Source organism: Loxodonta africana, chromosome 8 (assembly GCF_030014295.1).
Source record: "Loxodonta africana isolate mLoxAfr1 chromosome 8, mLoxAfr1.hap2, whole genome shotgun sequence".
NCBI classification, from domain to species: Eukaryota; Metazoa; Chordata; class Mammalia; order Proboscidea; family Elephantidae; genus Loxodonta; species Loxodonta africana.
Window position 1 is genome coordinate 1,070,682 of NC_087349.1, and position 18,181 is coordinate 1,088,862.

An 18,181-nucleotide genomic window follows, 5' to 3' on the forward strand; every position below is an offset into this window, starting at 1 on the left:
TTGGGCACATCATTTTTTATGCAGCTTCCCTCCGAACACACTTTCCAACACTGAAAAGTGGGGAAATCACGGGTTAAACCATCCCAGACGAAGACGTCTAGCCGACAGTTTATGGGTGACCATTTCTTCTCCCAGTCAGAATTTCCTATGGAGTCCAGTCTACGCGAGAGAGTGGTATCTTGCCCTAGAGCCGCAGTCCCTTAAAAATAAATCCAGACTAACCCTAGCTTCATTGTCAGGTGAAGCAACCGGCCGGTGTAGCCTGAAGTGAACATCCCTAGCTCCTCCGGGGGAGACCACTTTCAGGAACTGCACACCGCGGCGTGCACCCCAGCTTTCCCACCCGCGCCAGCCTGCGGCAACGTCGGCACCCGGACTGGGCCATTTCCAACGCCGACACGTGCTCGGAACCACGACCGGACGCGGCTGCACGCGGCCTTTCCGGAGAAGCGTGCGGTAACCGCAGGTCGCAGGGCCGTGAGGCGACGCTGCCGCCCGCCTGAGGGCAGCGCGGGCAGAAAACGGCTGCGGCGCCCGCCCGCCCGCCCGTTACGCCCCCGGCCCCTCCGGACGACGGTTACGGCCGTTACGCCCCCAGCTTGAATTGGTTCAAACCCGGCGACGGCCCCTCCCCCACCAGCCAGCCCGCCCGGGCGCTCCGAAGTTCCCGCCAAGAGCGGTGCGCGCGGCCCCGCCCAGCCGTCCCGCGTCCCCGCCCCCGGACGCCCGCTCCCCAGGCCCTCGGTCTCCGTTTGCCTGCCTGCCGCCGTCCTGAGGCGCCGTGCGTCCTCCGAGCGAACAAAGAGGCGGTGGCGGCCCCTCCACAGCCGAGCCCCATCCTGGGGCCGCGCACGCGCTGTGCGCCCAGTCCTCCGAACGTGCCGGCTCTGGGGCTCGCTCGGCGCCTCTGCGCGCGGCCGCGCCGTGATTGGTCGGTAGCCACACCGCTTCGACCAATCATAACGGCGCTTCCTAGCGGCGGGCGCGAACAAGAGCGCTGGCGATTGGGCCGTGCGTTTGGCGCTCGGTCCGGGAGCGCCCGACACCGGCGGGGAAGCAGAGGCGGCGGGAGCCGGCGCGGGACGACGGCAGGACTGAGGTAGTGCGGCCGCGGGGAGGGCGTGCGCCGCGGCCGGTCGCGGTGCGGGTGGCGTGCTGGCCGTGCCCGGAGTCGCCCGAGCGGGCTCCTTGGCGCCGCTTTGTGCGCGGGCTGAGGGGACCCGCGCGGGGCCGTGCGTCCGGCGCCCGCGACCCCGGGGCCGGCGCTCCCGGACCGAGACCCCGACCCGGCGGAGCGGCGCGCGTGCGGGCCCCTCCCCGCGCTGCCCTCGGGCCGGGCGTCCTGTGCGCGGGGGGCGCAGCTCGAGCCTTTGTGTGGGGCGGGCGCCCGCGGGACGGGCCGGGCGGGGGGCGGCGGAGCGGCGCAGACAAAGGCGCCGGGCTCGGGGGTCCGGGGGTGGCGGGGGGCTCGGCCGCGGGGCCGGCGGTTCCGGGGGCGGGAGGCTTGGGAACGGCCGGGGTCGCGGGGGGCGGGGACGGCGCGGGGCGGGTGCGCCCGGAGCTCTCAGCCCGGGGGTCTCGCCGGCGACCGGTCGGCTGTGAAGTTTGAGGGGCGGAGCTGCTCGCCCCGCCGGGTTTTGTCCCTGACGAGGGCTGTTTGTTGAGTTCCCGCTTCTTTGTGTATCCCGCCCCCTGAAAAATCTGTGCCCGAGTTAGTTCTGAAAATGGGAGGAATCGAGAAGCAATTGGGAAAACCGGGGAAGCGCCTGTACGTGACTGAGTTGTCGCCCTGAAAAACCGGAATCTTTTAACAAAAATCTCAGCTGTTTCGGCCAACTTGTCTGGTACATCTGAGAATGGCGACAGGTGCAGCGAAATCAGCTGTCATTTAATAAGCCATTATTCCCCAAATCCCTAGGGGATGGATGAGGATGAAACGGTAGAAATGGTTGATCAAAGTAAAATGCCTATGACTAATGTGTGTTTAGATTACGGTTAGCAATTTCTTGTTAATTGGTCTTGTTTTTCGTGAACAATAGCTTTAGTGAGTCACCAAAGGCTGAATGCAGGAATACTTGTGCCTAAGAAATGGAACGTGAGCTGCCCACAGTTAAAACTAAACTTCCTTTGTTTGTCACACAGGGTCTGCAAAATTTTCATTCATCGGGAAATAAAAATGTGTTCTCGGCCGTTAAAAATATTTTAGTACAAGGTTTACTTTCTGAGTTTGAAAGATCATTATCAGTTTAACTTGAGCGTGTAATGTAAGAAACATACTTAAAAAATAAACCTGAATAAACACTAATGCTAGCACAGTTCAGTGTAGTCTATACTTTTAGACATTTTGGAGTTTTTCATTACATTCATGAGCATTACCAACTATTTCACATTTAGGAATAAAACATAGAACAAGTGAGTAATTCTTAGTCGCTTATTGATAATTTTATTTGTAAGGAAATGAAAGTATTTAAGATCTATTTTAATTTTGTGTTCATAATCCCTAAAGTTAGGAAAAGATAGGATTCTGTTCTGAGATATGCATATCAAAATCCCCTTCTCTCTTTTTAGTGGTGTGTTAGGGAATGTAATGTTCAGAGTGGTGGAGACGACGTAGGAAAATTGCAACACAAATTTTAATTTTTGTGAGAAGTGAATATATTCAAGAAAATTTTAGAAAAACAGGCACTCATAATTTGCAAAGAAATGCAGGGTAAAATTCTTTATGACATATTTTACAGTATTGGAGGGCATTGAACAGTCATTCCAGGCGCTGCTCAAATGCCTGACAGAGATAGTTAAATAATGTTTACATTTATATTAAAAAGTCAGTTGAGTGGATTCCTATTCACAGCAATCCCGTGTATGTCAAAGTAGAACTGTGCTTTATAAAGTTTTCAATGCTGATTTTTCAAAAATAGATTGCCAAGCATTTCTTCCGAGAGGCCTCCGGGTGGGCTCGAACCTAATCGTTTCCCTTGGCAGCCAAGCATGTGAATCGTTTGTACCACCTAGGGACTCCTACATTTATATCAGTTACCAGTAATTTTATACTAAAAAATGGTGTTGATAATCTTGTCTTTTGTTGTGCCATGAGCGAGTTATGCAGAGTTTGGCATACAAATGTAGATATTTTAGAGTAAGAATTATAGTTTTGCCCTTGTGTGTTCTGTATTTGGTAATTATCATCTTTGTACTTGCTAAAAGATGTCTTTAAGTCTCTTTGGGAAATTGGTTTTAAAAAACCAAAAAAAAAAAAAAAGTAGTTGAATTGAAAATGTGCTTAGTCAATTTAAGTAGCAGGAATGAAAAAACACTTGTTGATTTAGTGCCAGTATGCAAAAGTGCTTTAATACCTTTATACTAGCTTTGCTTTGTGTGTATATATGAAAGTGATTCTTTGTGCTGTCCATTTAAAAGTTTTAGACAGATTTCCCTAGGCCACACTGGGATTTTTCCAGGATATTTCCTATTCTTTTGAGTTGGCCTGCTCAGAGAATCTGAATTAATTTAAACAAACAACAGGAAAAAATACACCCGTAATGTAATACATTCTAGGGTCAATTAGAAATGATTTATGGATTAGCCTTGAAATCTGACTTGTCAGTGTAGCTGATGATGTTTTTTTTTTCCCTGTAAATTATGAAGGGTTCTATAGGGGCAAGTGAAACCTTTAGTTTGAGGGACAGCATGAGGGAGAGGAGCAATTCATTAAATTCAGAGATGGCTCATGGTCAGGATGATAGGCTTTGTACCTTCTAGAACCCTTCCTTGAATTCCCAGGTACTGTTGTGTTCTCACAGGGTTTTATTTATATTTTTCTTATACCCGTTGCCGTGGAGCTGATTCCAACTCAGAGTGACTGTATGGGACAGTAGAACTGCCCCATGGGGTTTCTAAGGCTGTAATCTTTGTGGAAGCGGGCTGCCACATCTTTGTCCTGTAGAACGGCTGGTGGGTTCGAGCCATCAACGTTTGGTTAGCAGCTGAGCACTTAAGCACTGTGCAGCCAGAGCTCTTTACTTTTCTTATAGCATATGTCCAGTTGTATTGTAGTCACTGCTTTATGTGTCTGTCTCCTCCACTAGACTCAAGTGCCTTGAAGTAGAGGCTCTATCTTACTTTTCTATGCATACTTAGCACCTAGCTTGGTGGTTGCTGGAGAACAGGAGCTTAATAGTTGAATGAATGGAGATTTGAAAAAAAATGTAAGGAAATAGTTTGACAAAGAAACTTGCAAAGTAAGTAATATATATTAAAATTTTATTGTGAGGAACTTTGGAAGGTGTTTTTCTCCCTCCTTGAGAGGCAGTAACAATGTCAAGTAACAATGTCAAGGTGAGCAAGATCCCAGGCTTTTCTAGTTGTAATACTCAACATTAGATGATATTCTAATATTGAAAATTAGATATCCTTGAAATAGAACTATTGCTATTCATATTTAGTATTTTAGGGTCCCTGGGTGGTGCAAATGGTTTGTTCTCAGCTACTAACTCGAAGGTTGATGGTTCAAACCCACCCAATGGTGCCGCAGAAGAAAAGTCTGTAAAGATTACAGCTAAGAAAACCCTATGGAGCAGTTCTACTTTGTAACACAGGGGGTCATCACAAGTCGGAATCGACTTACAGGCAGCTGGTTTGGTTTTTGATTTTTAGATGCAACTGTTGTTATTCATGTTTGCTATATTAGGCAACTAGAGAGAAGCTTGATGTGTCTGGATGGCCAGCTTGATTTGATGTGATTTCGATGTGATGATCCTTGAACAAAAATACAAGGGCAGGAGAGAGGGTAGTAAATTTTTTCATTGAAAAGTCTTGTTAAAATCAGTAAGTTCTGTTGTTGTTAGGTGCTGTTGAGTCAGTTCCAACTCATAGTGACCCTGTGTATGACAAAATGAAAACACTGCCCAGCCTTGCACCATCCTCACAGTCATTGCTGTTTGAGCACATTGTTGCAGCCACTGTGTCAGTCCATCTCCTTGAGGGTCTTCCTCTTTTTTCCTGACATTGTATTTTACCAAGCTTGATGTCCTTCTCCAGGGACTGGTCCCTCCTGGTATGTCCAAAGTATGTGAGATGAAGTCTCCCCATCTTTGCTTCTAAGGAGTCTTCTGGCTGTACTTCTTCCAAATTGAATTTGTTCATTCTTCTGGCAGTCCGTGGTATATATGAATTCTATACTGGAATAATTCAACGTAGATTTTGAACCTAAAAACTGAAGTAAATAGTGAAAATGTTTAATTATGAATCTTTTATTGAGATGTTCTCTAGCATCCTTTTAAAAGGATAAGTATAGATTAGCAAGTCCAGTAATATTTCAGAAACCTAACTCCATTGCCATTGAGTTGAGTATCTTAAGAGTACTAGCTAAAAAAAATTTCTAAAATGTTTATAGTGTTCCATATCATGCCTCTGCACCACTCACTTCTTGGTGCAGAAACATGATAAAAGTGAAATGAAAAAAAATTTTTATTCAAGTACCTACTATTTGTCAGATGCTTTATTTTTTTTAGATACTTTGTTTTTAATTCTTACAGAAACCTTTACAGATAGGCAGACTGCAGTTTAGAGAGGTCAAGAGCTTGCCCAGGTTTATCCAGCCAAGAATTTGCAGTCAGGATCCAAACTTGGTTCTGTTTGACTCCATATTATCCGCTCCGTGTGATCTAGGGGAAAAAAAAAAATTTTTTTTTTTTTTAAAGAGCTATTTCATTTAAAAAATAGTTGATATTTCTTTAAGGCTTGCTGTGTATTAGGCACTGTTCTAAGTGCTTTATGTTTATCAATTTATATGGAAACTGTAATAACAGATGGAGAGATTAGGTAACAACTAGGTAGAGTAAGGATTTGAATTTGGGCACTGTGTTTTGAAAGCCCTGATCTCTAAGCAAATATATCCTGCAGGCCACATCTACCCCTTGGCTTCCTTGGCTTGTTTTTGTAAGGCCCACCAGCTAAGGATGGTTTAAACATTTTTTTTTAAAGGAGTTGTAAAATACAAAACAAAACAACCAGTCCCAAACAAGAATAAAATATTTACCATGTGGCCCTTTATGAAAGAATTTGCTGCTCTCTGCTCTGAGTCACCAGGCTGGTGTGTGCTTCCTCAGTAAGTGGTACGTGGTATTCTGGTTTATGAATGAGTCTTCGTATTGTAAACCAGTGCTCCAAGGTGGATGCTGTTTTCTCTCCTCAAAAGAAGTGAATGTCTTTATATATGTTTGAATGCTAATATGACAGTGTTCTAGAAGGAGAATAGTCATTTCGAGATTATGTACATTTTGAGTTTTAATATTATTTGTTAGTTGTCTCGATGGCCTTATACCTAATAGAGAGAAACGTTGCCGGTCCTGCATGACCTTCGTGATTGTTGTTTCAGTAGGTGATCAGGTTTTGATAAGTGTTGTCAAATTGCCTTCTAGGAAAGTATTAAATTTTAGTTAAAATATCAACTTTATTGAAGCGTCATTTACATACAATAGAGTGCACACATTTTAAGAGTACAGTTCCAAGAGTTTTAGGAAACGTGTATGCGTGTGTCATCACGCATCTGTCTGTCAAGATGAGCGGCGTGCCATCACCTCGGGCCATTCATGCACCTCTGCAGTCAGCTACCACCCCCAACTCTTGACCTTTCTCCTGTTCAGGAACCTCATGTAGGTGGAATTCTACGGTGTATGACTTGGCGTCTTCCGTTGAGCATGTGTTTGAGATTTACCCATGGTGTTGCTTGTATCAGGAGTTCCTTTTTATTTCTGAGTGGTTATCCATTGTATGGCTATACCATAACTTGTTTATCCATTTACCTATTTTATTGGTGGATGCTTTAGTGGTTTCCAATTTTTGGCTCTTATTAATTGTTATGGATTGAATTGTGTTCCCCAAAAATATGTGTTGTAAATCCTAACTCCTATATCTGTGGTTATAGTCACTTTTAGGGAGGCACTTTCTTTGTTATGTTAATGAGACAGGATTAATATAGGGTGTGTCTTTAAGTCAGGCTCTTTTGAGATATAAAAGAGATTCAACAAGCAAGGGAGAGAAGCAGGACTGGGGCAAGATAGATGCCAAGCCATATGAAGCTCAGAGACAGGACCTTATTCCAGGGCCGACAGACGGAAAGCCCTCCCTTGAGCCGGCATCCTGAATTCAGACTTCTAGCCTCTGAAACTGAGAAAACAAATTTCTGTTTGTTAAAACTGCCCATCTGTGGTATTTCTGTTACAGTAGCACTAGATAACTAAGACATTAATACAGCTGCTATGACCATTTGTGTAAGTCTTTTATGGACATACGTTTTAGCTTCTCTTGAGTAAATACCCCTAGGAGTTGGTATGTGGTAAATATAGATCCAACTATAAGAACGCTTCTTATAAGCAAGGGTGGCAAGACTACGTCTCATATACTTTGGACATGTTATCAGGAGGGGTCAGTCCCTGAAGAAGGACATCATGCTTGGCAAAGAAGAGGGTCAGTGAAGAAAAAAAAAACCCTCAATGAGTTGGATTGACACAGTGACTGCAACAATGGGCTCAAGCATAACAAACTATTTGTGAGAATGGTACAGGATCAGAGAGTGTTTCCTTCTGTGGTACCTAGGATCACTACAGTTAAACAGCTGTGACTGTACCAGAGTTAGTTTGTCCACATCTTCGCTGACACTTGGCATTGCCAGCCTTTTAAATTTTAGCCATCTAACGAGTGCCAGGAGCCCTGGTGGTGCAGCGGTTAAGAGCTCAGCTGCCAGCCAAGAGACTGGCAGTTCAAATCCCCCAGCTGCTCCTTGGAAACCCTATGGGGCAGTTCTGCTCTGTCCTGTAGGGTCGCTGTGAGTTGGCTTGGCAGCAGTGCCTTTGGTGTGCAGTATTTGTGTTTCCTAGATGATCAGTCATATTGAACATCTTTTCATATGCTTATTGGTCATTTGTATATATAGTTTTTTTGTTCAAGCCTTTTGTTCATTTAAAAAATTGAGTTTTCTTTGAGTTGTAAGAGGTCTTTAAAAATATTCTGAGTCCAAGTTCTCTGTCAGATATGTGTTGTGAACATTTTCGCCTCAATTTTCTAGCTTGTTTTTTTTTTGGATTTGTGACTGTACATGGATCAAGGTAGTGTTACTACTGCTGGGAGCATTGTTGTTTAAATTCAGTTAACTATATGAAAATGAATTTATTCCTAATCCACAAGTTGTTTTCTTTAATTCTTCTTTAAAAATTTTATTAATTTTGTTGTAGAGAGTATACATAGCAGAACATACACCAATTCAACAGTTTCTACATGTAAATTCAGTGATATTGATTACATTCTTCGAGTTTTGCTACCATTCTCACCCTCCTTTTCTGAATTGTTTCTCTCCCATTACATAAACTCACTGCCCCCTCAGGTTCCTAACTAGTCGTTCCAGTTGCTGTTGTCACTTTGATCCCATATAGATAATTCTTAAAAGAGTATAATGCTCAAAGCAGGTATTTTTTACTAGTTGAGCTAAACTATTGTGGCCTTCAGGAGACTTCAGGGAATATTTTTGGTTTAACGTTTAAAGATTGTTTCAGGGCAATAGTTTCAGAGGTTCATCTAGCCTCAATTTTTCTTTAATTCTTAGTGTAACGAAATGTCATGTGTTTACAAGAAACATATAATCTAAAAAGCTTTCATTTGTATAGTGTTAGGTATGAGATGGATTGACACAGTGGCTGTAACAATGGGTTTAAGCATAACAATGATAGGATGGTACAGAACCCTGCAGTGTTTCGTTTCCCTTGTGCATAAGGGTTGCTGTGAGTCGGGACTGGCTTGATGGCACCTAACAACAGGTGTGTGATATGGAGAATTTTTTTTCTTTAATCAAGTTAACTAGTTTTAATACAGAAAGTGATAGTATTTAGTAATTCAATTTTCAGTTTTGGATAATTCAGATCTTTTTATTAGTGAGCTGAGCCTTAAATTTTTTATTTTCTTCAAAAGATGAATGGAAATATTAAAAGTAAATGAAACATAACTTTGATCTTAGAATCTTGTATATAGAAGTGATATTCAAAATTGCCAAGCTTGGTTTGTCTTGACAGCTAAGTAAATTTTTTAGTTTTTCTTCATTGTATATGTAATACACCCCTCCTCCTCCCTGTTTTAAGAAGGGAAAAGGAAAAAAAGCAAAACTTTGGGGTCCAGATGCCACCAGGCATCTCGTGTCAGTCTTTCCAGTGGTGGGGGATTCAAATACGAAACTCCTGCAACTAATGTTCAAGGCAGTCTAAAGAAGAGGAAGAACAGCTTCTCTCAATGAATCTTCCCTCCAGTATTTTTGAATGCCTTTCCCATGTTGAACTCTACTGGTCTTCTAGTCTCTAGGAAGTTTCACTTGGAGATTGTGTGCCCTCTCTTTTTGGGATATCTTCCTTGTCAGTTTAGTTAGCATCTCAAGATGATTTTTAACCTGTGTGACTCAAAATACTCTTTCCCTTCGCCCGAACAACTAGACACCGTGTTTCCTGCTTACACCGAGCTGCCATAATATGTGCTTTATGCAGTTGTACTTTTCTTTCTCCCTTCTCCTTCGTTTTAAGTTCAAGGGAGGAATTCTCTTTTGCTCACCTGTATGTCAGCTTGGCTGAAAGGTCGGTGATTTGAACTCATCAGCTGCTCCTTGGGCAAAAGATGTGGCAATCTGCTTCCCTAAAGAGTACAGCCTTAGAAACCCTATGGGGCAGTTCCCCTCTGTCCTGTATGGTCTCTCTGAGTTGGAATTCAACTCGACACCAATGGGTTTGGTTTTTGGTTTCTTTTTGTTGTCTATAGGTGCTGTCAAGTACCTTGATTAAGGAAAAAAAAATTCCTCATATCGCATACTCGTTAGGTGCCATCAAGTCAGTTCTGACTCACTGCGACACTGTGTACACCAGAAGGAAGCGCTGCCTGATCCTGCGCCATTCTCACCGTCATTGTTATGCTTGAGCCCGTTGTTGCAGCCACTGTGTCAGTCCATCTCATTGAGGGTCTTTTTCTTTTTCGCTGATGTTCTCCTTTACCAAGTTTGATGTATGTCCTCCAGGACTGACACCCCCCACCCCCCGCCCCGATAACATGTCCAAAGTGTGTGAGACTGTAGTCTGGCCATCCTTGCTTCTAAGGATCATTCTGGCTGTACTTCTTCCAAGACAGATTTGTTCGTTTTTTTTGGCAGTCCATGGTATATTCAGTATTCTTCGCCGGCACCACAATTCAAAGGCATCAAGACCTTCTTCTTCTTCGGTTGTCCGTATTCATTGTCCGGCTTTCGCATGCATATGAGGCGAATGAAAACACCGTGGCTTGGGTCAGGTGCACCTTAGACTTCAAGGTGACATCCTTGCTTTTTAGCACTTTCAAGAGGCCTCTTGCAGCGGATTTGTCCAATGCAGTGAGTCTTTGCTTTCTTGACCGCTGCTTCGTGTTGATTGTGCATCCGACTGAAATGAAATCTTGGACAACTTCAGTCTTTTCTCTGTTTATCGTGATGTTGTTTATTGGTCCAGTTGTGAAGGTTTTTGTTTTCTTTATGTTGAGATGTAATCCATACTGAAGGCTGTGGTCTTTGATCTTCATCAGTAGGTGCTTCAAGTCCACTTTCAGCAAGCAAGGTTGTGTCATCTGCATGACGCAGGTTGTTAATGAGTCTTCCTTCAGTCCTGATGCCTCGTTCTTCTTCATGTAGTCCAGCTTCTCGGATTATTTACTCAGCATACAGATTGAATACATATGTTGAAAGGATACAGCCCTGACTTGCACCTTTCCTGACTAAACCATGCAGTATCCCCTTGTTCTGTTTGAATAATTACCTTTTGAACTATGTACAAGTTCCTCATGAGCACAGTTAAGTGTTCTGGAATTCCAATTTTCTGCCGTGTTATCCATAATTTGTTATGATCCACACAGTCTAATGCCTTTGCATAGTCAATTTTTATATACTAATAAATGGAGCTCTGGTGGTGCAGTGATTCCGTGGCCAACTGCTAACTGAAAGGTTGGCAATTTGACAGTGGCTCCTCTGGAGAAAAGACCTGGCGGCCTACTCCCGTAAAGATTACAGCCTAGGAGACCCTAAGGAAGTCCTATGGGCTCACTGTGAGTCGAAATGGACTTGGTGGCACACAACAACAGATACTAAGGAAATAATTGTGACATAGTTTTAGGACCAGAGCACTGAAAACTTGGGCGATCTCTTTAGCAGCAAGTCATAAATTAAATGTCCCCCTCTCCCAGCAAAACAAAACTCTTTAGAGTTGCGAGCATCTATATAAAAAAAATTTTTTTTTTTTTAATTAAGTGAAGCTTGCATGGCTGTATACTCTGTGTATCACCCAGTGAACTCTGCTGTAAATTTGTATTTACATCCATACTAGATTGTTGATTAAAGTTAGGAAGCTTGAGAAACTTTGATAATGGAAAAAAGTAAATGAGGAGTATAAAAAAGATCCTGCAAATTTTTTCGAGATGATCTTTATCCGTTAATTGTATTATATGAGCTAAATTAATAGATGGCGTATCAACCTGTCTTCAGTAAATTTTTAAGTGTTGAAAAGACAAAACATCATGACCTATTCATTTTAGTGTCTTAATTTTTAATACTAAAGACCATCTTTACGTATGTTACTAGCTGAGGAATGCTTATAAGCAAAACAAAGATTTAAGAAAATAAGACGATTGATTTTTGCTAAACATCGAATTTCAAACATCATTAAAGCCACCCTTGTATGTTTTTGATCCAGTAGCACATAGTGAAATTCTCTATGTTCTATCTGCAGATACATGAGTATCTTCAGTGTGTTTACAAATAATAGCCAGTTACTGAGAACCTTCCCTGTGCCTAGTATGTGTACAGTCTCCAAATCAAGCATTTTACTTTTGAATTTTGAAAATCATGCATTTTAATTATTTAAAAGGAAACACCATGTATCATTTGTTAAATGGGAAAAGTAGAATCCATCTTCATGGATTTTATAAAAGATTCTGTTAAGAGGAACTTAATTTTGAAGTATGCTGACCTGTCATATATTGGGTGGAAAAAATTGCAGCGTGAGTGTCCCTGTTCATCAATTCTGATCTACAGTACTTCAGTATTCAAATTATTTAATCAGTGTAAGCAGAATTGGCAAAATTTAATTTTAAAGCCCCAAGTTGGAATCGTCTTGATGACTACTAACAACAGCAGTGGTATTGTATGTTACCATAAAAAGTACTTATGGGTTAGAAAAGGTTGGAAATGCCTTCTAGAGTGAATTAGGGACTTGTAGTTTTTTTTTGTAGATGGCAGAAATGTTGCTTGAACAGGCTGGAAAAGATAAGTTGTGCCCCCTCCTTAGTAATTTTGCCTGTTTGGAGAATATTTGTTTGCTTGAAATAGAGCTCAAGTTATGCTACAAAGAATGTGTATTTTGACTCCCCGAGTGGTGTAAACGGTTAACGTGCTTGGCTGTTAACCAGAAGGTTGGAGGTCTGAGTCCACCCAGAGGTCCTTTGGAAGAAAGATCTGGGGATCTACTTCTGAAAAATCAACCATTGAAAACCCTGTGGGCACAGTTCTATTTTCAGACACATGAGGTGTCCATGAGTTGGGGTCAACTTGATGGCAACTGGTTTTGGTGTAAAGGAAACCAGCATTTTAGTTAGGAGAGGATATTGAAATCATATTGCTTAAATTTTGTTGGGTTTGGATTTGACCTTCTTTAGCTGTCTGTTCAATTGAGAGTGAAGTTAGTGCTATTAGACTAGTTAGGAAGGATGAGCGGTACTTGTAGTTATCACTTGGTTTTCTTTGGACAAGTAGGAACAACTGGAATGTTACCTTGGTTTAGCAAATCCTTTTTAGGAGTAAAGGGCCTTTAAGAAAGGTAGCCAAGGGCACTGAAGTGCCGGCTAGGGGACAGTTTTTGGTTTCTTGGCCTTTAGCAACTGAGTGAAGGACAGGGAGTCTTCCTAGGTAAGGCTTCTCCTAGGTAGACCAGAGCTGGACTCAGCTGGACTCAGGGCAGGTGCAGCCTGGTCATCTGAGAGGTAGAGAGGCTTGTCTCCTAGTGGGGAGTAAGTCAGCCCTGCATCACTAGTCTTCAAGAATGTCGCTGGTGAAGAGGAAACCTGCTGCCAGGACCTGCTGCTGCAGGGCATGAAATCTCAGCCCTGGATGTCCCTTAGCCAGAAGCCCCTGCACTTCAGGTGGTAGAAAGCCTGACCCAGACTGGTTTAGACAAACAAAGGTAGTTTGTTGACTATTGTAACTGAAGGAATGGGGAGGTGACTTGGCAGGGCTGGCCTGGCTCAGGGCGTGCACAGTGTGCCTGCGGTGGTTTCTTTCTTTCTCTTTTTCTGTTGTTGACTCTGCTCTTTGCAGACTCTCCTCCTGTGGTTACAAGATGCCCCCAGCAGTTCCTTGGGCTGCATGTTTCCATGTTCAAATCTAGTAGAGACCATTCCTAAGAGTCCTTGTGATGGACCTATCACTGTCTCCAGGGAGATGGTGTCCTTGGTCAGCTGAGTCGCCTCCTCAGATGTTCCTGACCCTTGGAGGATAGCTGTGTGAGTCCCTGACGAGGGGTGAGTTGAAGCAAACACTCTTGTGTTTACTTTTATGGGCAGTGAGGTTAAAGGGCCTGCCCGTGTGGGTGATCTTTCTGAGATTGGTTTGATTCATAAAACAGGCTGGACTTTGTGGTCTCTCCTGAGTTTTATTTAACCTGTAGAACAGCAGTCATGGAAGGCTGTACTGTATTCTGTGAAGGGTTTGATCGTCCCTGGCCATAGTCTGGTTTGGCTTTTGAATTTTCACTCACAGGTAGAGTCTCGTTCCAATCACTGGAGTTATGATTTGTTTTGAATGAGGAAGCTGTTTTCATATCCTGGATAATATCATTTCACCTATGAAACTAGAACATCTTTCCAACGAGAAATTAAAGACAGAACAAAACAAAAAACTGGTTGTATCCACAAGTCCCCATCCACGTAGTAGCCAGTGTTTAAATAAATGTTGCCTTTGCCGCTACATCATATTTGGAGCTTTAATCCTCGAGCACAGAAATGGAGTCAGAAGGCCCACTTGAGCCCAGCTCTGCCCTGTCGTGGGAGGACCTGCTGTGGGCCAGCTGAAGGGCCAGGTATGTGTGTGTGTGGCTCTCATTTGGTGTATCTGACAAGCCTTGAGGGTAGGTGGTGCTATCCCTGTTTTTGGATGAGGACTTTGAGGAAATACCAGCTTTCTTATCAAATGTAAATCCCAGAGGTGCCAGGATTTGTGCTCGAGTTGTATTCATTGGTAAGGGTAGGTGAGGCCACAGGGCCCATATTCCGTCCCTGAGATTCACGGGACATTTCTGCCTCAAGTGCGGGCAGGCAGCCTCCCTTCCATACCTGGGCCCAGTGGGAGACAAGCCTGCAAGTCATCCATTTCAGTGTTTTTTATTTGTCTTTAAGTCTACTGTTTGCCAGGCACATAGCCAGGCTCAGGGGTTTTACAAGTGAATAAAAACGATTCTTCTATTGAGGAACTTAAGAGTGGGAGCCGACCCGCTGACAAACGGGAAAGCTAGACATTCATAGACAGACATAGAGTGCTGTGAAGGCGGGTGGGCGTTTGTTTTCTGTAAAACATCCTTCTCAGTGGTGCCTTAAATTTTCTCATCTTTTCAAGGATCTGCCTACCTATCCCCATACTTTGAAAGAACAGTCTGAACACTTAGATTTATTTCTTAGCTTGTAATTCAGAGGTCACGATCCTTACATTTTGATAGTTTCTCCTGAATGAACTAGCATATATGTGTGTGTATATGTGTGTGTGTATAGTGTGTGTATATATATGCATGTATGTGTGTGTATATATAGTGTGTGTCTACATGTGTGTGTATATAATGTGTGTATATATATATTGTGTACGTCTATATATGTGTGTGTATATAGTATGCGTATGTGTATATAGTGTGTGCGTATATATTGTGTGTATGTGTGTCTGTCTGTATGTGTGTGTACATATGTGTATATATGTGTATGTGTATATACGTGTGTGCATATATTGTGTGTGTATGTGTGTGTACGTGTATATATGTGTGTGTATGTATGTAGTGTGTGTAGTGTGTGTGTATATATGTGTGTATGTGTATGTATAGTGTGTGTGTGTATATAGTGTGTGTGTGTGCGCACGTGTATATATATTTATCCCCCCCGCCCCCCCCCCCCACTTTGCAGTTACCAGACCATCCTGTAGGTTAAAATCTTAACCTATGTACTTCTTTGGAAGAGTGTTGAGAAATTTATAAGCATAGAACTTATCGTATATGCCCTCCTTTTTTCCCTAAATGTTATTTATTTTGTTATTGAGAATATACACTGCAACGTGTATGCCCTGTTACAGAGATGTTTGTTCTGGAGTCAGTTCTGAAGTGTCGTGTCGACCTGGCATCCTGTCTGGCTCAGGTGGCGTCTTCGGTAAGAGGGGAGAATCTTGTCATGGCAAGCTTTATTAGAGACCTTGCTTGGAAGGAGGGCAGCAGTGCTCAAACAATACAGTGCTGTCTCTTCACCAGGGCATAAAATGTGCATCTTAAAAGGCACGTTGCCGCAGTACCCACGCCACAGTCCATTAACTGAGCACCACAGTCCTGCAGGTTTTATGGCGCAGGGGCGCCAGCTCCAAGGACCAGGAAGTGGCCAAGGCAGCAGGTAGACTAGTTGTCATGATCCAGTGGGCTCTCATTTTTAGCTGATTCCTTTCCCTTCTAGTTTCTAGGCCTTTGGAGTGCTAAAAGGTCTGAAAAATTTTGCGTAGAAATACTTAAGCTCATCTGTTAACTAAGCTAGCATGTATGAAAGCAAACACGTCACTGAACTATTGACGTGTTTCTTCCTAACTGACGTCTTTTTGTCCTGCTTCACCTTCCCTTGCTAACCTCATTTTCTGCTTGAGTTAGTCTTCTCCGTTCTAACAACCCACAGATTTGCCCAGCCAGCCCCCTCAGGAAGGCCGTCCTTGGGGCCTGTGACCTTCTTCAGCCCTCATTGTCGCCCCTGCCCATCCTCAGAGCTGTCTCCTCCTCTTTCCCCCACCCTTGCTCCTGTTGACAGTGTCTTCCGGCCAGCTCCCTGCCTTCACCTGCCCCACGCCCAGCTTTCTCGAGCTCATGCCTTTGTTGTTAGTTGCCTTGAGTTACCCGTGACTCATGGTGACGTTGTGTATAATAAGGAAATGTTGCCCATTTTTGTACCATCTTCATGATTGTTGGTATGTTTGAGTCCATTGTTGGTGGCTGTTGTGTATCAGTCCATCTCACTGAAGGTTTCCCTCATTTTATGGACCCTCTATTTTACCAAATATGATGTCCTTTTCTAGTGATTGGTCTTTCCTGATGACCATCCTCGCTTCTAAGGAGCATTCTGGCTGTGTTTCTTCTAAGATGGGTTTATTTATCTGACAGTCCACAGTATATTCAGTATTCTTTGGCAAAACAACAGTTCAAATGCATCAGTTCTTCTTCTGTCTTCCTTTCTCATTGTCCAGCTTTCACATGCACAGGAGGTGATTGAAAAAGACCATAGAGTCCCTCATACCTCAGAGAAATCCAGCTCATCTTTAAGGCTCCCTTGTCGTGTCTGCCTGCAGTCCTTCTCAAGTGCGCATCCTTCTTCCCCACTCTTCCTAACTCTGACCTTATAGGTACTTTTGTGTCTGGAGCGCGTACCAGACTGCATTTGCTTCTTTATGCCTTCTTGGCTAGAGTGTAAACTCTGTAAGGGCAAGGTGTGTCTCATTCACCTTTGTACACCTGTTACCTGCTTCATAATAGTCATTTATTACATGCTCCAGAAAATGCCATTCTTTGTCTCCCTTTCTTTCAGCTCTGAATAAACCACCTTCTGCTTTTGCATCACCATTTGGTTGTGGATGGAGTATTGTAGAAGTTACCACTGGCCTCAGGACCCTTTTTCTTCCTCTGAAGCTTCTCCTCAGGCAGTGCCGTATGCCTGAGGGTGTTATGTGCACAGGTGCATGCATCCCTGGTTAGTTATTCCATCCAGAAAGCTACTTCCTCTCTCACTTTCCATTTTAAATCATCACGACGTCCTGGTGACGTTATCTCCTAAGTAACCCTTGGACTCATTCATTCTTCTCTCACTGCAGTCTCTGGCCTAGAGACCTCTGCCAGCAGCTCCCCATAGCTGCTCTCTCCCTGGCCCCTGCCCTGCAGCCAGCAGCTGCTCCATGTGTACCCCACCCTCTCAGTGCTGGATGACACTGGAGCAGAGGTCCTTGGTGTGCCTATAATAAAGCTCTGCCGGGAACTGCCCATCTCATCTCAACATGTCATGTGACCTCTGTGCTTTTGGAGGAAATGTGATAGAAAAGGATGTGACTTGGACCTAAGTGGGCTCCAAGGGTGCTGGGACCCCAGGAAGTGGGGCCCACCTGGGAGCGAGCCGAGGGCCACACCTCAGGGTTTGTTGCATCTCTCGGCCACTCTGCTGGCGGGAGCCCCTTGTACAGGAAGGGGCTCAGGTGGGGAGCGCTGGGATGCAAGCTTGCTGTGTGCTGCACGGGTGGGTTTCCACCCACAGTGACTGGACCTATCACCACTTCTTTCTGTTGACCCCTCTGACTAGTCAGTTCTGCCTTCTGTAACAGCCAGTTTAGTGACAAGAACTTAGAATGTGCTCAGGCATTTCTTTCCCACAGAAACAAGGCTCTCAGAGAGTAAGAACTGTGGAGGCAGTGCCCTCTGGTTCCTGTCATGCTGTCACACCCTGGAAGGCAGCTGGTTTTGTGGGATATCTTCAAGGTGTAACTGCAGAGTGTCTTGCAAACACGGGTGGTATGGTGTGTGGTCATTGATTGTCACTGCTGGGATTACAGCCTCAGCAGTCAGCCTAGGCTGGCCAGATGAGTGATTTTATCATGAAACTGTTGCTTCTGCAGTGATCATGGGCCAGACCGGGAAGAAGTCTGAGAAGGGGCCTGTGTGCTGGCGGAAGCGCGTAAAGTCCGAGTACATGCGGCTGCGGCAGCTCAAGCGGTTCCGGCGGGCGGATGAGGTCAAGGTGAGATTGGCTCCCGTGAGGGGCACACACCCACCCTGGGTGGCTTTTCCCTAAAGTCAAGTAAGCTTTAATTTGAATGGCACATTCCCACCAGAGTCCTGTTCACAGCAGGGTCCCTTGAGCTGTCACAGTT

At 44.1% G+C, this 18,181-nt stretch overlaps 1 protein-coding gene across 4 annotated transcripts in view; it reads left to right on the forward strand.

The window, feature by feature from the left end:
* The first annotated feature begins 1,023 nt into the window (after window positions 1-1,023).
* EZH2 (enhancer of zeste 2 polycomb repressive complex 2 subunit) overlaps window positions 1,024-18,181 on the forward strand; it is a 53,249-nt gene continuing 36,091 nt past the window's right edge. For all 4 annotated transcript variants that reach the window (XM_064289581.1, XM_064289583.1, XM_064289582.1 and 1 more), the window contains exons 1-2: window positions 1,024-1,099; window positions 17,927-18,048. In XM_064289581.1, coding sequence (XP_064145651.1) covers window positions 17,932-18,048 — 117 coding nt within the window. In that variant the 5' untranslated portion in view covers window positions 1,024-1,099; window positions 17,927-17,931. The remainder of the gene's footprint in view (window positions 1,100-17,926; window positions 18,049-18,181) is intronic.